Source organism: Marmota flaviventris, chromosome 5 (genome assembly GCF_047511675.1).
Source record: "Marmota flaviventris isolate mMarFla1 chromosome 5, mMarFla1.hap1, whole genome shotgun sequence".
Classification (NCBI taxonomy): Eukaryota; Metazoa; Chordata; class Mammalia; order Rodentia; family Sciuridae; genus Marmota; species Marmota flaviventris.
In genome coordinates, this window is record NC_092502.1 from 74,922,806 (window position 1) to 74,938,894 (window position 16,089).

The 16,089-nt window shown below is 32.7% G+C and overlaps 1 protein-coding gene across 1 annotated transcript in view; it reads left to right on the forward strand.

Moving 5' to 3' along the window:
- The window catches only part of Tmem232 (transmembrane protein 232), a 217,587-nt gene that overhangs the window by 101,409 nt on the left and 100,089 nt on the right, over window positions 1–16,089 (forward strand). The window contains exon 11 of the mRNA XM_071612810.1: window positions 13,587–13,834. Coding sequence (XP_071468911.1) covers window positions 13,587–13,834 — 248 coding nt within the window. The remainder of the gene's footprint in view (window positions 1–13,586; window positions 13,835–16,089) is intronic.

The following is a 16,089-nucleotide window of genomic DNA, read 5'->3' on the forward strand; positions in this document are numbered from 1 at the left end:
AGCTGTGCTAATCTCTGCAAGGCCAGTGCTTAGCACTGCCCAAAGCATAAAGAGAGGAGGTGGTTTATAGGAAGTGATTTTTATGAACTGTGAGACCATGTTAACCAAGCCCCAAATTGCTCATGTTAGTATGGGTTTTCTATCGCTTTCTTCTTAGCTGTGGATTGACTTTCAAAATTATCTCAATTTACATAATAAATTATTTAGTTATCTAACTTAGAAGTTTTCCTGTTCAGCATTAGACAAGAGGCAGATCTGGATTCACCCACGTCAAAGTCCTTCTCCTCAAAGTTAAAAATGTATTTTTTAATTTCTAGGTTTTCCTAGTTCTGATCGAATGACAATATACATTTTCTTCAGAAGGTACAAATATGATTTTGTGATATTTTATGGCACCCTATGATATTTTAAAATTACAAAATTTTACTTCTTTTTGTCTTAATTTGAGGCAGGATAAATTTGTTGTCATCTTAAGTATACTTTTTTCTATCATTGAGATTTTCAGTTCTTTCTAGCTTTCACATATTCAATTTTCTTAATGTTTTATTTTCCAATCACAATTAATGTTAACAGGATACAATTAATGTTCATAGGTAGAAAGGGCAATTGATTAATTCACTCTGTCAATGTGTCCTCAAAGCATGTGGATGGCCATTATAATGACAATGAAGAGAATTTATACTCTAGAGTCTTAGTAGAAAAGGAAACCTTAATTTCTTGCTATTTGATCATGATTTGGAGTAATATTGTTTAAGGAGGACTATCTAAAATCCAAGTTCATCATTTTCTCTTGATATTCAGATTTTTTTTCCTTGGAACAAGATAGATAATCAGAGGACTGCCCACTTGAACCAGTGTTTTTTTAATGTAAAGGACTTGCTTTTATGTAACTCTGTTAAAGTTTTAGACTTCCTTTTGGATCGAGAACTCAGAAAGAACAGAAAAGCAAAATTTTTGGATCTACTGTGGTGATGGCCACTATATCACAGAATATCCCCACTACTAGAGTTTAGGAAATAAATTCTCCGTAGTTTCATGCACTCTCTGATACCTTATTGATTTTGTATAAATGTTTCCTGGAGCTTAAAATAATGAGAGTCAAATTTTTGACCAATTTCCAACAGAAAAAGAGGACGGCATACATTTGTCTCATATATCCTTATTTTATTTTGTGGTTTGTTTGTTTCTATGATTTTTTAAAATTCTTGATATTATTCTGTCATCTTACATCTATTTTTATATGCCATCTCAAACCACAAATGGATTATACAATAACTCAATAAACCAACTCAAATTTGTTATTTCTATAATTAGAATTCTATTTATATGCTTGTTTCCTGGGCCAATCATTTGGTATAAGATGTTCTTCATTCTTCAAGATTTTAGTAAATATCTATAGATAATTACATTTGAAATTCATAAGTCAATCAGACATAGCAAATATATTTTAGATATTAGATGCAGGCAAAGAGCTCATTACTCAGGCAGTGAGCACTGAGAATAAAAGAATAAACAAAAGCATAACCACTATGTGTGCTAATTAGTTTTCAATGCTTAATAAGAAGACTTTTAAAAAGTGTTTTCATTCATTTTAAATAGTAAATGGGTGGTGGAGGCAAGTTTTCCTCAGAGAAAAATCGAAATTAGAAATTTCTAAAAGCAGTTATATTAATTTAGGCCTAATACATATTTAATATATAAGAAATAAGCTTAATTTGCATTAGATAGACTAAGAGGCAATTCACTCTAGACAGATTTTGTTTAAAAAGCAGTTAGAATTAGAGCCATTGGATTATCAAACAATAAAGTATATGATTTTAAATGTTAATGATACAGTATTTAGTTGATGACTGAAGTACATTTGATTTATTTTGAATTCTCTTAATCTAAGACACTACATTTGGAGTAAGAGATTTCATAAACGTTTTCACCTAAATTGTAAAAAATATGAAATAATCATCTCTTTATTGAGTACTTACTAAATCAATTCAACCTTGCTTAATTATATGTAAGAGGCAAAAAAAAAAAAGGCCTAAAAATGACTTTTACACACAGCTTTGTTGTTTTATTCAGAAGATAGTCTCCAGAAATAAAAAACATTGGAACATTATATATATGGTTAGCCCCATCAAAATTCATAGCATGCAAAAGAAGCTTAGATAGATGTTTAGTCACTAAATTTTTCTTATAGTAGCAAGACATAAATTATTATCTTCAATAGTATGTGTTCCAAAAACTTAAATTATAAGTATGATTCAATGAAGAAAGGTGACATTGTCAAAGAGAATATCTCTCAGATAAGGACATGTCCTTAGCCAAGTAGAAGTGAGTATACTGTGAAACAAAATTGTCAATCAGACACAGCAGTCGACTTACCTAGTTGATTTGCCTGGTTGGGACTGAGCAGTAGTGGGTGTTAAATTTGAAAGATATGTTTGAATTACCAATCTAATGTAGTGGTGATTTCTTAGAAATAGAAATCCTAAATTGGAAGAATTTGTTTTGTGGAAATTTGTTGGCTCTACTTGAAATTTAACTGTTTGGTACTTAATATCATGTACAGTTTCCAGTATCTTTTTTAAAGTACTGAATGACTTGTTTGGAACATATGATATATTTTTAGAGTAGTCACCTCCAGTTTATTCACGATTCCTTCTATCTGTATTATTTTGTCCACATTCAAATTCTTGAGTTGGCCATGTGCCCTATTTTTAAAAAATATTTATTTTTTAGTTGTAGTTGGACACAATACCTTTATTTTTAAATTTATTTTTATGTGGTGCTGAGAATCGAACCAGGGCCTCGCGCGTGCTAGGCGAGCACTCTACCACTGAGCCACAACACCAGCCCCTATTTTTCGTATTTCATTTAGAGACAGGGTCTCATTGAGTTGCTTAGCACCTCACCTTTGCTGAGACTGACTCTGAACTCCTGATCCTCCTGTCTGAGCCTCCTGAGCTACTGGGATTACAGGCATGCACCACTGACCCGGCTCAAGCAGAGATTTTAAACATGTTTCTACATTGAGGTCTGATGTCTCTTGTTCTCTTGGAACCCTGAAATTGCCACGTCAAAAAAGAGCCCATTATCCAGTTGGAAGTTGAGGCAAAACATGGAACCAAGAAAAGCCATCCTAACTGATCCAGTCCCCTCCTCAAGACTAGCCAGTCTCCAACTAATGTAACAGCTGACCACAGATAAATGAATGAGCCCAGTGAGAAGAGAACTATTCTGCTGTACCCAGTTCAAATTGCTGACTGTGGAACGGTGGGATAAACAAAAGGTCATGTTAAGCCTCTGAGTTTTGGGGTAATTATTTTCAACAGTAAGAGTTTTATGTTTGAAAGCTGCATAAATTGGACTTTAGCCTCATACATTGTTCAATATGAAATTGTTTCTTTCATATTTATCATTTTTAAAAGGAACTAATAATAATAGTAAGATTTAAGCATTTACTGTGTGCTGAACGCTAAGGATTTTATATGCATCAATTATTTAATTTCCATAAACATACATATATTACCTTGAGTTTATAGATGTGTAAATTAAAACTTTAAATGAAAAGTGTTACATACTCTGCAAGCTGAAGTAACTTGCCCATGGATACATAACAACCTAGCAGCACTATGGCTTAAATTCAAACCCATATGTGATAATTCTATGGTTACACAAAATGAATATGTATCACTCTAAGTTATCAAGGGTGAATATATAAAAAGTGAATATTTAATGAAAATATTTTGAAGACATATATATTCTTAAACCTCCTTCTAATCAATGTGACCTTCTCCTAAGTGCTCTTAAACATTTTGCCATTGATTTTTCCCCTATATGGAATTCTTGGCTTATTTTAATAAAATCTATAAAATACAAAATATGAATATTAATGAGGATTACAAGTAGATTAGAAGGATTGCTAACATTTCTTACTACCTAAGTTTAATATACTAACTTTGCTTTGGACTTCATTTTACTTTCTTATTTCTTTTTCTTCCTGTGGCTCCTCATTTATGTTTTATTTTGTTATAGTACATATAGTGTTCTGCAAGTTTTGCAATTTTTTTGATGAAATAATAAGAATACACACACAAATAAAACAATGGATGTTTAAAGTTGGAATTATAACTCGCTATTAAAATATGAGAAAACCTGAAGAGATGAAATTATTTTAGTTTCTGGAGGCCACACAGAGCTCACCTGGCATAAAACTGGCTTCTGCATGGATTGCCGGACAGCCAGTTTCATTAGTACAAAAGAATAATTTGTGGTTTAAATTTGCATTTTCTCATTACTACAAATATGGTTGAGTATCTTTTCATCTTTTATTCACCATTTGGATTTACTCCTTTTTAAAATGCCAATTCAAAAAATTTTAACATTTTTTTCTCTAATTGTCTATTATACTCATTGTTGTCTGTTTTAAAGATTGGTCTGTATAACTCTAGAAAGACCTTTTGTCTTTAAATGGTTGTCCAGTGAGCTGGGTGCAATCTCAGTGGCTCAGGAGGCTGAGGCAGGAGGATCACGAGTTCAAAGCCAGCCTCCAGCAGCAGGAGACACTAAGCAACTCAGTGAGACCCTGTCTGTAAATAAAATATGAAATAGGGCTGGGTATGTGGCTCAATGATTGAGTGTTCGGGATGCAAATCAAGTCAAGATGGCGCCTGGCACTTTGCCAGGAAGAGTGGTTTGTGAAGCAACGCCAGCAAACTATTAAGATGATGAGGATTCCTTATTGGCTGACTGCTGTATCTAGATGATGTTAATTAAATTAAGCTGTGTGTAATTAGTTAAGTATATATACCTCTGCTGTCCGGCAGAGAAGCGGCTCCTGCTACCTTGGGTGCCTGCTACTTTGAGTTCTCACTCAGTTCCCGCTGAGTTCTCTCGCAATAAAGTAGTTCCCACTTGAACCTTCAAGTTGCTTGTCACCTCCCGATCATTTGCCCAGTCAGACTGCGGCAGTCGAGTGCCCCTGAGTTCAATCTCCAGTACCCCCTCCCCTCCCCCGCAAATGGTTAACCAATGCACATGTTGTTCAGATTGTTCCAACTGTGAACTGTGGCCTGGGGAGCTTTTACAGTTTATTGCTGTCTACTTTTTACACACCACCTCTTATTGTGTTTTGAGTTTTTTCTTCAATTTTGTCTTTTTATTTTTTTCCCCTTTTAGGAGCATTTTCTCACTCTTTGACACTACAAGATGTGCTACATTCTATATTTTCCACATATTTCCTATGTGTATTCCTAATTTTCATTGAAATAAAGCACATAAGAAGAAAGTTACACAAACTGAATATGTATCACTCTAAGTTATCAAGGGTGAATATATAAAAAAGTGAATATTTAATGAAAATATTTTGAAGATATATATATTCTTAAACCTCCTTCTAATCAATGTGACCTTCTCCTAAGACTAATATCTGATTGATAAGATTTGCTTATTTAAATGAACTCATGCATTATATAGTATTTGTCTGACTTTTCTCAATTGATCTTATGTTAAATTCATCAATATCATGTGTCGTTTTACTATCTTAATATATCATTTGTTAGTTGTACTCTTGATAAATATGTTGGATATTTTCAATTTCAAGACATTATAAATAATTCTATCAAAAGTATTTTTGTAACTATCATCTGGTGCAAATTTTTATGTGTTTCTGGTTAAACCATATTAAAATAGCTATCATTCAAATGTTTTTGTCCTATTGAAAATAATATTTAATATTGCTTGACTAGAGTTAGCCATTAAGAATGAAATGATTAGGTCATAAGGAAGGCATATGTTCAACTTTCATAAACAATGACAAATAACTTTCCAAGGTGTATGCATGTTCTGGATGCTTCACTCCTGTTATGATTTGAGAATTTTAATTGTATACATATATATCTGGATGTGTTAGGAAGGGTTGCATATGAGCAAGTGTGTTTAGAGACACCAATATATAAGTATTGTTTAATACTATCACTATTCTTAAGGCTTGCCTACATATTTACACATTTTTTCCCCTTCTTAAGACCCTGGTCTTCTGTGTCAGATAATTTTTCTTCTATTAGAGGAAAATCCTTTCATATCCTTTGGTGAAATTCTGCTGGTGGCAATATTTGTCAGTTTTCATTTATTTGAAAGATTTTCTGCTCAATTTAATTTTGAAAGATGATTTCATTGGCTATGACTTCTATGTTGGTCTAGATAAGATATAAATTTAAGTGTCTTTTTATGCAAATTAGTTTTTCAAGTGTGTTTCATTTTACAGTGAAACATAAGAATGATAAACTCAAGGATTTTTTTTCCTTTTCTTGCATTATCATACTTATTTATAATAATAAAACTCCAAAGATTATTTACTTTCATCCTTTTATTTCCTTAATAACTTTCTAATCTCGACTTTCATTCAGCCAATCTATCACACTCTCCTGTGATACCTCTTTGGACAAATTGTATGATATAAACTGGCTAGTGGATGTCTTTTACAAGTGGTTAAAAAACTTTCAGTGCCTAGGTGCTCCCTCACTTCTTCATTTTAAAAACATATACAATAAAGGCTTATGCTTCACACAGTTTTTGTAAAGTAAAATATATATTCCACTCTTATTTTAGTTATTGCAAATGACTGTTTACAGTACAACCTTTGTTCTTTCCTAATTCCTTGCTTCCAAAGCCATGTAAGGCAATACTATAGTTATATTACATATACAGCAACATGTAGCTTTAATTATAACTACTGTACATTATAGGGGGAAGGCATTACTTTCCAAGGATTAAATATACCTTAATGATTTTGAAGTTAAGTAGAAATTGTCTCTTTTTATACTTTAAAAACAACTATGCAATTTATATGATACATTTTTTAATTTAATGAATAAAATTTTATATTTAACGCATTTGTCTACAGTGCTTGTAAATTCATGACAAACCACATTATGTGCTCTCATATCTTGTATTTATTTGGTCTATAATAACCTTCTATCATCTATAATTCTTTTTATATCTGTTCATAAAATTTGATGTTTGTAGAGGTTGGAGGAAAGGTTAGATATTTAATATGAATATTTGAAATGAAAAAAAAAATTCTGAATAGATCCTAAACATGAGCCCTTCATGTGACAAATTCAATATAAACCCAACTGTTGCCTGAGTAGTTGGGAAAGAAATAAAAGGCTGTCATATACTCACAGTGGCATAATAAACAAATGTTAACTGATGTGCTTTGTTTGAAATACTTCCAGGGAGACTTGCAATGAGCAAGGTTTCTCTGTATAGGCAATTCAGCAGCATATGTTGGCACATCTAGGAAAAGTCATCATGTCTAAGTGCTTTCTGCCATCTGGAATATGACCTAAAATATCAAAAAGAAATATGTACAGATGAAATGAACATGTGCCTTTATTCAGAGTACCTTTGACTCATCAGGTGAAATGTACTTCGTGGTTAACATTTCATGGTGAGATTGTTAAAATAAAATTTGTTTTTATTCTTAATGATATTTCCATACTCCTTATGCACTCTGTAGAATAGCAAAAATAGAAAAAAACAACATGATTAGTTCTTACTTTCTCAAGGTCTGTCCTGTCTCCTCCTTCACATGTGGCTTTTCTTTTGTTATAAATATAAATCAAAGTTCTGAGTGTGGAAAAGTAGATGTATTTTGAGGAAAATATAGTCATATAAAAACTTATCAATAGAATGGCCAAAGCTACAGACCCTTTTTTTGGGGGGGCTGGGGGTATGTGGATTGGGATTGAACCCTAAGCTATATCCCCATCCCTTGTCCTCCCTCTCCTTCTCCTCTCCTCTTCCCCCTCCTCCTCTTCCCCCTCCTCCTCTTCCCCCTCCTCCTCCTCCTCCTTCCTCCTCCTCCTCTCTCCTCCTCCTCCTCCTCCTCCTCTTCCTCTTGTTCTTGTTCTTTTTTAATTTGAAGACAAGTTATCTTGATAAGTTGCTTAGGACCCTGTTAGTTGCTGAGGCTGGCCTCAAACTTAGTATTCTCCTGCCTCAGCCTCTGAAGTTGCTAGGATTACAAATGTGTGTCAATGTACCAGGCCAGATACATGGTTTTAGAAAACAAAGATATTGTTTGTAGAGATTTTACAAAGCCTAAGACACTGTGCTAAGTGCCTTATAAACATTAACTCTTTTAAGTGCCACAGCTCTCCTAATCCTAACCTAACCCTAACCCTAACCCTAACCCTAACCCTAACCGTCTACATCACCATTACATCACTGTTCTGAGCCTCAATCTTTATTAAATAAGTGGTTGGTTGTAGATGGACTATGAGTGAGCGTCACCAAAAGGCTCTTCAATTTCCATTATGTCATGCCCTTTCTAAAGCTAAATATAAGCAAGGAACTAACATACATTGAAGAACTTTTGTGGGCCAAGCACTGTGCTAGAAAACATCCTATTTTCATATATAATCTTCATGAACATCCTTGTGAAGGGGAACATCGAAATTCAGCAATAGAAATATGTTCAGAGAAGTTATGTAACTTATGCAAGACCACACAACTAGTGAGTTGGAAAATAGATATTCTTAATCATTTCTTTAATCTGTTACATCAGTTCTTTGTAAACTTTAATGTACCTACAAAGGCAGGGTCTGAGACTCTGCATTTGTAACATGATCCCAGGTAATAGAAGTAATGGGTTAAGGAACAAAACTTAAATGCTGAGGAATTTTTCATGCTGTTCTTCCTTTGTGAGTTTTTATAATTCCTACAGGAAATAATCTTTTGAGATGACCAATTATTAGTCACCATACTTAAATTTTGAAGTTTCAAGAAAAAAAGTTGTTTTTCCAAAACAAGTCAAATATGCCCAGCTCTAATATTACATAAAGAAAGGTGGGTACATCTTTTAAAAAGAAAGTAATAGGGAGATAATTTGCTGCAAACTATGCTGTAATGACTCAATAACCTCTTTCTTTCTCCTTTATTCTCTCATGTCTTGAAAAATGTGAATGAGTTCAAATTTTGGTGTGTATGCCTCATTTCCCTAATTATTGATGAAAAGTTCAGAACTCTGGAGAGGCTGGTTTTTTTCTTTGATTAATACCACATCCTAACTCCTTGGAGAATTCTCCCTGGTGTGGATCTAGCTGTCATCTTCCTACCAACCTACGTTATTGCTTGTTTTTACCACCTTTCCAGTACAGAGACAAAGAGAGAGAACCTGCTCCTGCCCCTGCTTAGAATATGCATGTAAAGGAAATATTCTTCAAGAATGCCACTTTTCCAATATTAATAATAAATTCATAAAATTAGCAGATGTTAAAAAATTGTCATTTGTTTCTTAACCAAAAATGTCAAGTTTTAATTATGCAAGAAAACTCTGAATCTATACAGCCTACATAAGCATCACACACAAAAAAACTAGAACACATAGTGAGAATGTAAATATCCACACAATGATTAAAGATGGATTTTGAGGTAATGTTCACTGGCAGTAAGAAATCAATGAATTTTGAATCTATTATAAGGGTTGGTCAATAAGATGTTGAGTTAATCTTCTCTCAATAAGTAAAGACTGAACCTTATGAAAAGATTTTTTTATACCAGTTATTAAACCCAGGGGTGCCTAACCACTGATCCACAATCCCAGCCCATTTTTTTATTTTTTATTTTGAGATACTAAGCTTCTGAGGGCTCCCTAAGTTTCCGAAACATGCTTTGAACTTGTGATTCTCCTGTCTCAGCCTTCCCAGTGGCTGGGATTTGGGTGTGTGCTACTGCCCCTGACTTTTGAAAAGACAGAATTTAAGGCTCTGAATTGCAGCATATCAGAGTAATGGCTTTAGGAGAAGAGGGAAGATGACTATAGAAGCCTAATCATGATCCTATTTGATAAATTTGCTCATAAGAAACTAATATAAATCAATGGATGTGTAACTGATGTGATTCTGCAATCTGCATACAGGGTAAAAATGGGAGTTCATAACCCACTTGAATCAAAGTGTGAAATATGATATATCAAGAACTATGTAATGTTTTGAACAACCAACAATAAAAATTAAAAAAAAAAAAGAAACTAATGTGACCACATTGGTTTTGGCATGGCAGAGATTGAGCTCAGTCTTCTAGGGTTGGTCCTGGGAGTAGATGCAAAGGCCAGAAGAGTAGTACTCTGTCCTAGCTAAGTCCTGAGGGCAACTGCTATTTGTTGAGCTTCCTATTGTCTGCCAGAACAGTCATCCTATGTGATCTAAAATTAGGCCTCAGAAAACTCTAACAGGCAACTATTATTATCTTCATGATATAAATGAAAAACACAGCCATACAAAACTCAGCACAAAATACGCCAGGAGAAATTAACTAAACTGCTGAGTTTGTAATCTAACCTAGTAAGCAGATTTGAGACTACATATTTTATAAGTTGAAGGCTTTGAATATCAATGGGGGATGGAAATTTATCTGAACTTCCAACAAGGGAACCATGGTGGAAGATCTAGGAATACCTCCTTTTTGCTAAGAGAGCTGGCATCTGGACCTCCAGGCTCTCCTGTGTTAGAGGGAAGAAAGTGAGGAGTAGTCAAACGAGACAATGTGAAAAGAGCATCATCATTCTATGATAAGGAGCAGAGTCACCTTTGATAACAATGTATTTTACCAGAAATTATTTTATAAGAAGACATTATTTTTGTTGGTTCATTTATTTAGTCATTCATTTATTTCTTCATCACTCTCTCAATAACTGAAATATCACCATAATATCCTATATTTCTGCTCTATTATATGTTACTATTGGTTTTAAAGTAACTTTCTGATAAATAAGCTAGAGAAGTTAAGTAGGAAAAAACAGTACAGATTTTGTGATTACCATGTTACAGATGTAGCTTCAGACTTCAGGATGTTAAATAATGTCTTCAAAGTCACAACAGCTACTCAGTGTGAGACACACAGTTTTACTTTTTGTTTCAAATTGAATACTCTGTTCATGATTTCTGCCTGGTTAAGAGGCAGAATACTCAGCTTAGGTGGGAATGACATAGAGATAATTGTATACTGGTTCCTGTGGAGAATGGTGAATTGAATCAAGGACTCTGACTGCCTCATGGCTGCATTTGGGCTGGGAACTTCCTGTGCAAAGGTGCAGGTCAAGATTTCCCAGTTGCTATTGTGACACTGGCCTGGGGAGGCTCTGTGCTAAGGCAAAGAACTATGTCAGTCTGGACCTTGAGCTTAGGCACCTACTCTGGGGGATAGAGAATTCTGGGAATAACAAGATAGCCTCCGTGTCTCCCAAGTTTCACTACAACCTTCAAGTCTGTCTGCTTTATTGCAACTTTCTCATGAATAATTTTTTGATGATAAGACCTATTATAATAAATGTGCTGAGCTAGATCTGGGTCATTGTTCCTCCATCAGAAGACAGTGTCCCACCTGGTCCCAGATTTCTCTATGTGTTTGTCTTTTTTCAATCCCCCATCACCCCTTGCCGGTTTCTAAATTAACAGCTATGCTGGGCACGGCACATTCCAATATCTGAGGATAATTGAATTCAAAGATATCTTAAAATTGGACATACTGCAAGGAGGAATAGTGGTAATGTTTTATTTTTCTGAAATAGTATAAAAAGGACTCTCTTCTTTTTGATGCCATTTTCATGTTTTATTTTTCAATTGACATAAAATCATACATGTTTACCATGGACATTGTTTAGAAATATATATATTTCTATATTATGTATACATATATTCACCACTTTCTCCCTCTCTCTCTCCCCCACCTCACACACATACACACACACATTATAGAATGACTGAGTCAAGTATATTAAAACATGTATTACCTCAAATGGTCATTATTTTTGTTTCAGAAGACTTAAAATCTGTTCTCAGCATTTTCACATACGTGCTATATTATTATTAACTATAGTTACCATGTAGTGCAATAGAGCTCTTGAACTTTTCCTTCCTATCCAACTGAACTTTTGTATGCTTTGACCAACATATCCCTGAAGCAGCTCAGAGCCACCGGTAATCACCATTCTGCTCTCCATTTCTCTGAAATCCATTTTTTTTTTAGTTTCCAGACAAAAGAGAGATTATGCAGTATTTATCTTTGTGTGCCTGGATTATTTCACTTGACATTTAAGTCCTGCAGGTTCCTCTATGTTATTTCAAATGACAGGTATCCCCTTCTTTTTCAAGGCAAAATAGTATTTCATTGGTTATCTATATCACATTTTCTTCATCTGTTCATCTGCTGATGGACACATAAGTTTATTCCATATCTTTGCTTTCATGACAAGTCCTGCAATAAATGACATACTGTTTTATTTCCTTTGAATAGTAGGACTACTGTATCATATTTGTGTGCATGATTTTCACCTTATCCTTTTAAAATATTTTGGGTTTTTTTATGTTATTCCTTCCCATCCTCTGGATTTCATAGCAATACATACTTGCTTACCTGTCTTCTATTTTTCTCAGTGCTTTAACCTTTTCTCTTGCCAGTTATTATCTTGAGACTACACTGTGTACATTTTTCACTTTAATTTTATCTATATAACTCAATAGACAATCTTTTAACAGACAATCTTTTAATTGAACTCAGAGTGATATTGGAATACTAAGACTTTAAGTTACATGTTCATATGCAGGAAAACATTTTCCATTCCTATATTTTCTATGACCGGTTTTATAGGAATCTGAAATGAATCCTGAGTAAATGGTAATGAGCTGAATGAAGATGAATAATATTTAATAAAATATCTAAAACCTCAAATGAAAATAGGTGACATCAAACTTATTTATGAGAAAAAATTCCCAATCTGACCATATTGTGAACATTAAAAAAAAATTATAACACATGACATTTTACTTGCATCTTCATTTATTATTGATTCCAGAATAGTCAAGGAAAACATGCCTCTAGCCATTTCAAAAGAAGTAATTAAAAACCAGTAACACATATAATCACACATAAGTAGGTGATTTCTAAATATAACTCTTTCTTGAATAAATATTGCTTATATATTTTGGATTTTTCCCTTTTTTGGTATTACAACATATTAAATGTAATTAAAATGACATGCATCAAAATATAATGTGGTTATGTTCAATTTTTATGTTTTTGTGTAACAGTTAAAGTAAATAAAAAGAAAAAAAATTAAATTTTGAAACCTCTTCAGATTAAGCCAAATACCAAGTCCTTATTTCACACTTAAAATTTTTATTCCATAGAAATATTTTGTTCAATTAAATTAAAATGAAGACGTTGCACAGGAAAATGGTTGTCTTTTAAAATAAATTATGTAATATTTCAACAAATTACTTAATTTATTTTTAAATGCATTTTACAAAATTCTTGTGTGACAGGTTATGAAATTTAAAATATAAACTTTTTATCATTTTCAAAATTTCAAGGCTGGATTCACAAATGCTTAATTGTTCTTTTTTTTTTTTTTTGAGAATTATTATCATGGTCTCTACAGAAACTATGTTCTTTCCTTATAAAGGTTATTTTTACTTAACAAAAGAATGAAATATTACTAAAATAAAATGAACATGAATTTAATCTATTATTTAATGATAAGATCATTTTTCCTTTCAACTGATTCCTTTTTTCTTTTCTTTCTATAGGCTGAATTAAATAATCCAATCAATCCCTTCACTAGATATAGTACAAAAGTTTCGTCGAATGTAGAGGAAGAAGTTTTCTCCAAATATATTGGATGGAGAATTGCCAACACACTTTCCAAACTGTTATTTCCCTCTCTTGATGCCCAAGTTCTCCCTTCAGAGAAACGAGTGGTCAAACAGGATCAAAAGAAATACCTTTGTAAAAAACAGGAGACCATGAAGAAAAGATTCCTACGTTTTACTGTAAGGTAAGTGAAACACTATTAAATACTTTGAAACAATATTAAATACTTTGAAGTCAAAGTCACAGAAATTGTAGACAATTGTGTATCACATTATTGAACTCAGTTTCTTTCATGTTATTTTGAACTCAGTTTGTTCTTCAATTCATGGCTCCATTACCTCCTAAATATTCTACACTGATCAAGATACTTTGAGCAAGTTATTGCCTTTTCAGAAATTGTTTCTTCATGTTTAAAACAGTTATTATGTAATTCAGATCAATGTTAAAGTAATTCTTATGTGGAAGTCTATCAGATTAAAAACAAGAATGATATCATTCAGCATTCCAAATTTTAAGACTATATTCATTTTACATGTGTGTTTATGTGCATGTATGTACATATGTTCAATTATATATTTAATGTATTTAACTTAGAGTCTTAAATATAGTGGACATTCAATAAGTGATAGGTATGAGGATAATTTTTTTATGTTTAAACCCCTTAAAATTTTTTAAAATTTACTTCTAATGACTTCATAACGCCACAGACTTAGAAAAGATTAAAGGGGATAATTTTCAAATTTATTTGCCATTTCTTCAATGGTAGATTGACTTCACATTCTTAGGATTCTTGTTACCAGTTACCACACTTAGATCTTTCCCAGACTGACACTTTTTTGACAGATTTAAATGTAGACAAGGAATCACTCTGTTGATATATAACTGAAGCTACATGTTTTACAATTTTAGATCTTTCAGTAAAGTTTTAATCAAGACAAAGATTTTTTAAATTTGTTATTTAAACCAAGTCACTCTTAAGAGTTTGTTTTGTTGTTCATTTTTTTTCTTATTAAGAGCACAATCAAATCAGATTTCTTTGTATTTTTAACAATTCATTTTTTATGTTTTGATTGTCTGCAAAACAGTATGTTCCTGGTAGATTATTATCGAGAGTTGTTAGATCGCACTTTGATCTCAACTTTGTCATTCTTGGTTTTATTTTTATTGATTATATCAGCTATATCTTGTGCATGTCTCAGATATTACATTTGATTGGCTTTGTCTTTGTTTCATCTTACCATCTGAGTTTTTTTTTTTTTTTTTCCTGAACTAAAGGAAATTTGACCCCAGTGAATAAACTTAGTTGGTTTAAATAGCTGGTGATCGTGTATCTATAAATTTGGATTTATGCATTTCATTCCCACTTCTGAAAATATACTTTAAGTACTTATTTTTATTTATTTTTCACTTAACCAAAACATCATCTACTTTTAAAATCAAATATATTGTTTTTGCCTCCAAAAGTAAGAAGTAATTTGTATGAATATAAAATTCTTGGTAAAAATTCACTTACCCTTTATAATTATCACCACAATATCATATTGTGCTTGAAGAGTCTGATGTATTATGTGATTTTTCTTTTCTTTGTGCGATCCCCTCCTCTTTTTCCTATAACAAAAGGTGTAGCATATTCTCTCTGTCAAGCATTTTTATGAGAAATGCTTTAGAATGCTATATTCTAAAGGCATAACATGAAAGCCTCCCTCTCTACTAATGACCATTTGCCTGCTTCCGCTCCATCCCTCCCCATCTAGGTCACATCATCAGTAATTTCTCTGTGTCTTTTCAGGGATCCTAGAATGCATATATAAGAAAGTGTGAGTCTTTTTTAAAAGTTCTCTCCATTTTTACATGAATGTTAACATACTAAACATGCTATTTGGCATCTTAAATTTTTAATTTAAACTCATATCTACAGCTCTTTCCATTGCAAACATAGGCAATTTTCACATTATTACTTTTGATACAATATTACGTTTTTCTTAGTGTCTGTATACCCTAATTTATTTAACCAGTTCTCTATTTGGGTTGTTGATTGTCTACAAATACAGGCAGAGCCACACAGATAACCTTTACGCATGTCTTTTTTTACATGCAAGGTAAATTCTCAAAAGAGATTATTTCTGGGTCAAAATCTGTTTGCCTTCAAAATGTTAGAAATTTCCAACTTGCCTCTCAGAGTACTTGTGCAAGTTTATATCTCCAGCAGAAATGGATGTGAATGCTTGCTTTTCTACACAGGGTGTTGATAAACATTTGGGCTTTGACGATCTGAGATGCAAAATATGGTTTTTAAATGTAGTCTTAATTTTTACTCTTTAGGATGAGTGGTTTGAACACCTCTCATGTGTTAAGAGCCTTTTGTATTTTGTTTATTTAGAATTTAACTCTTTTTTTACCCATTTCTTCACTGAATTTTTGTTGTTTTCACCTTGCTTT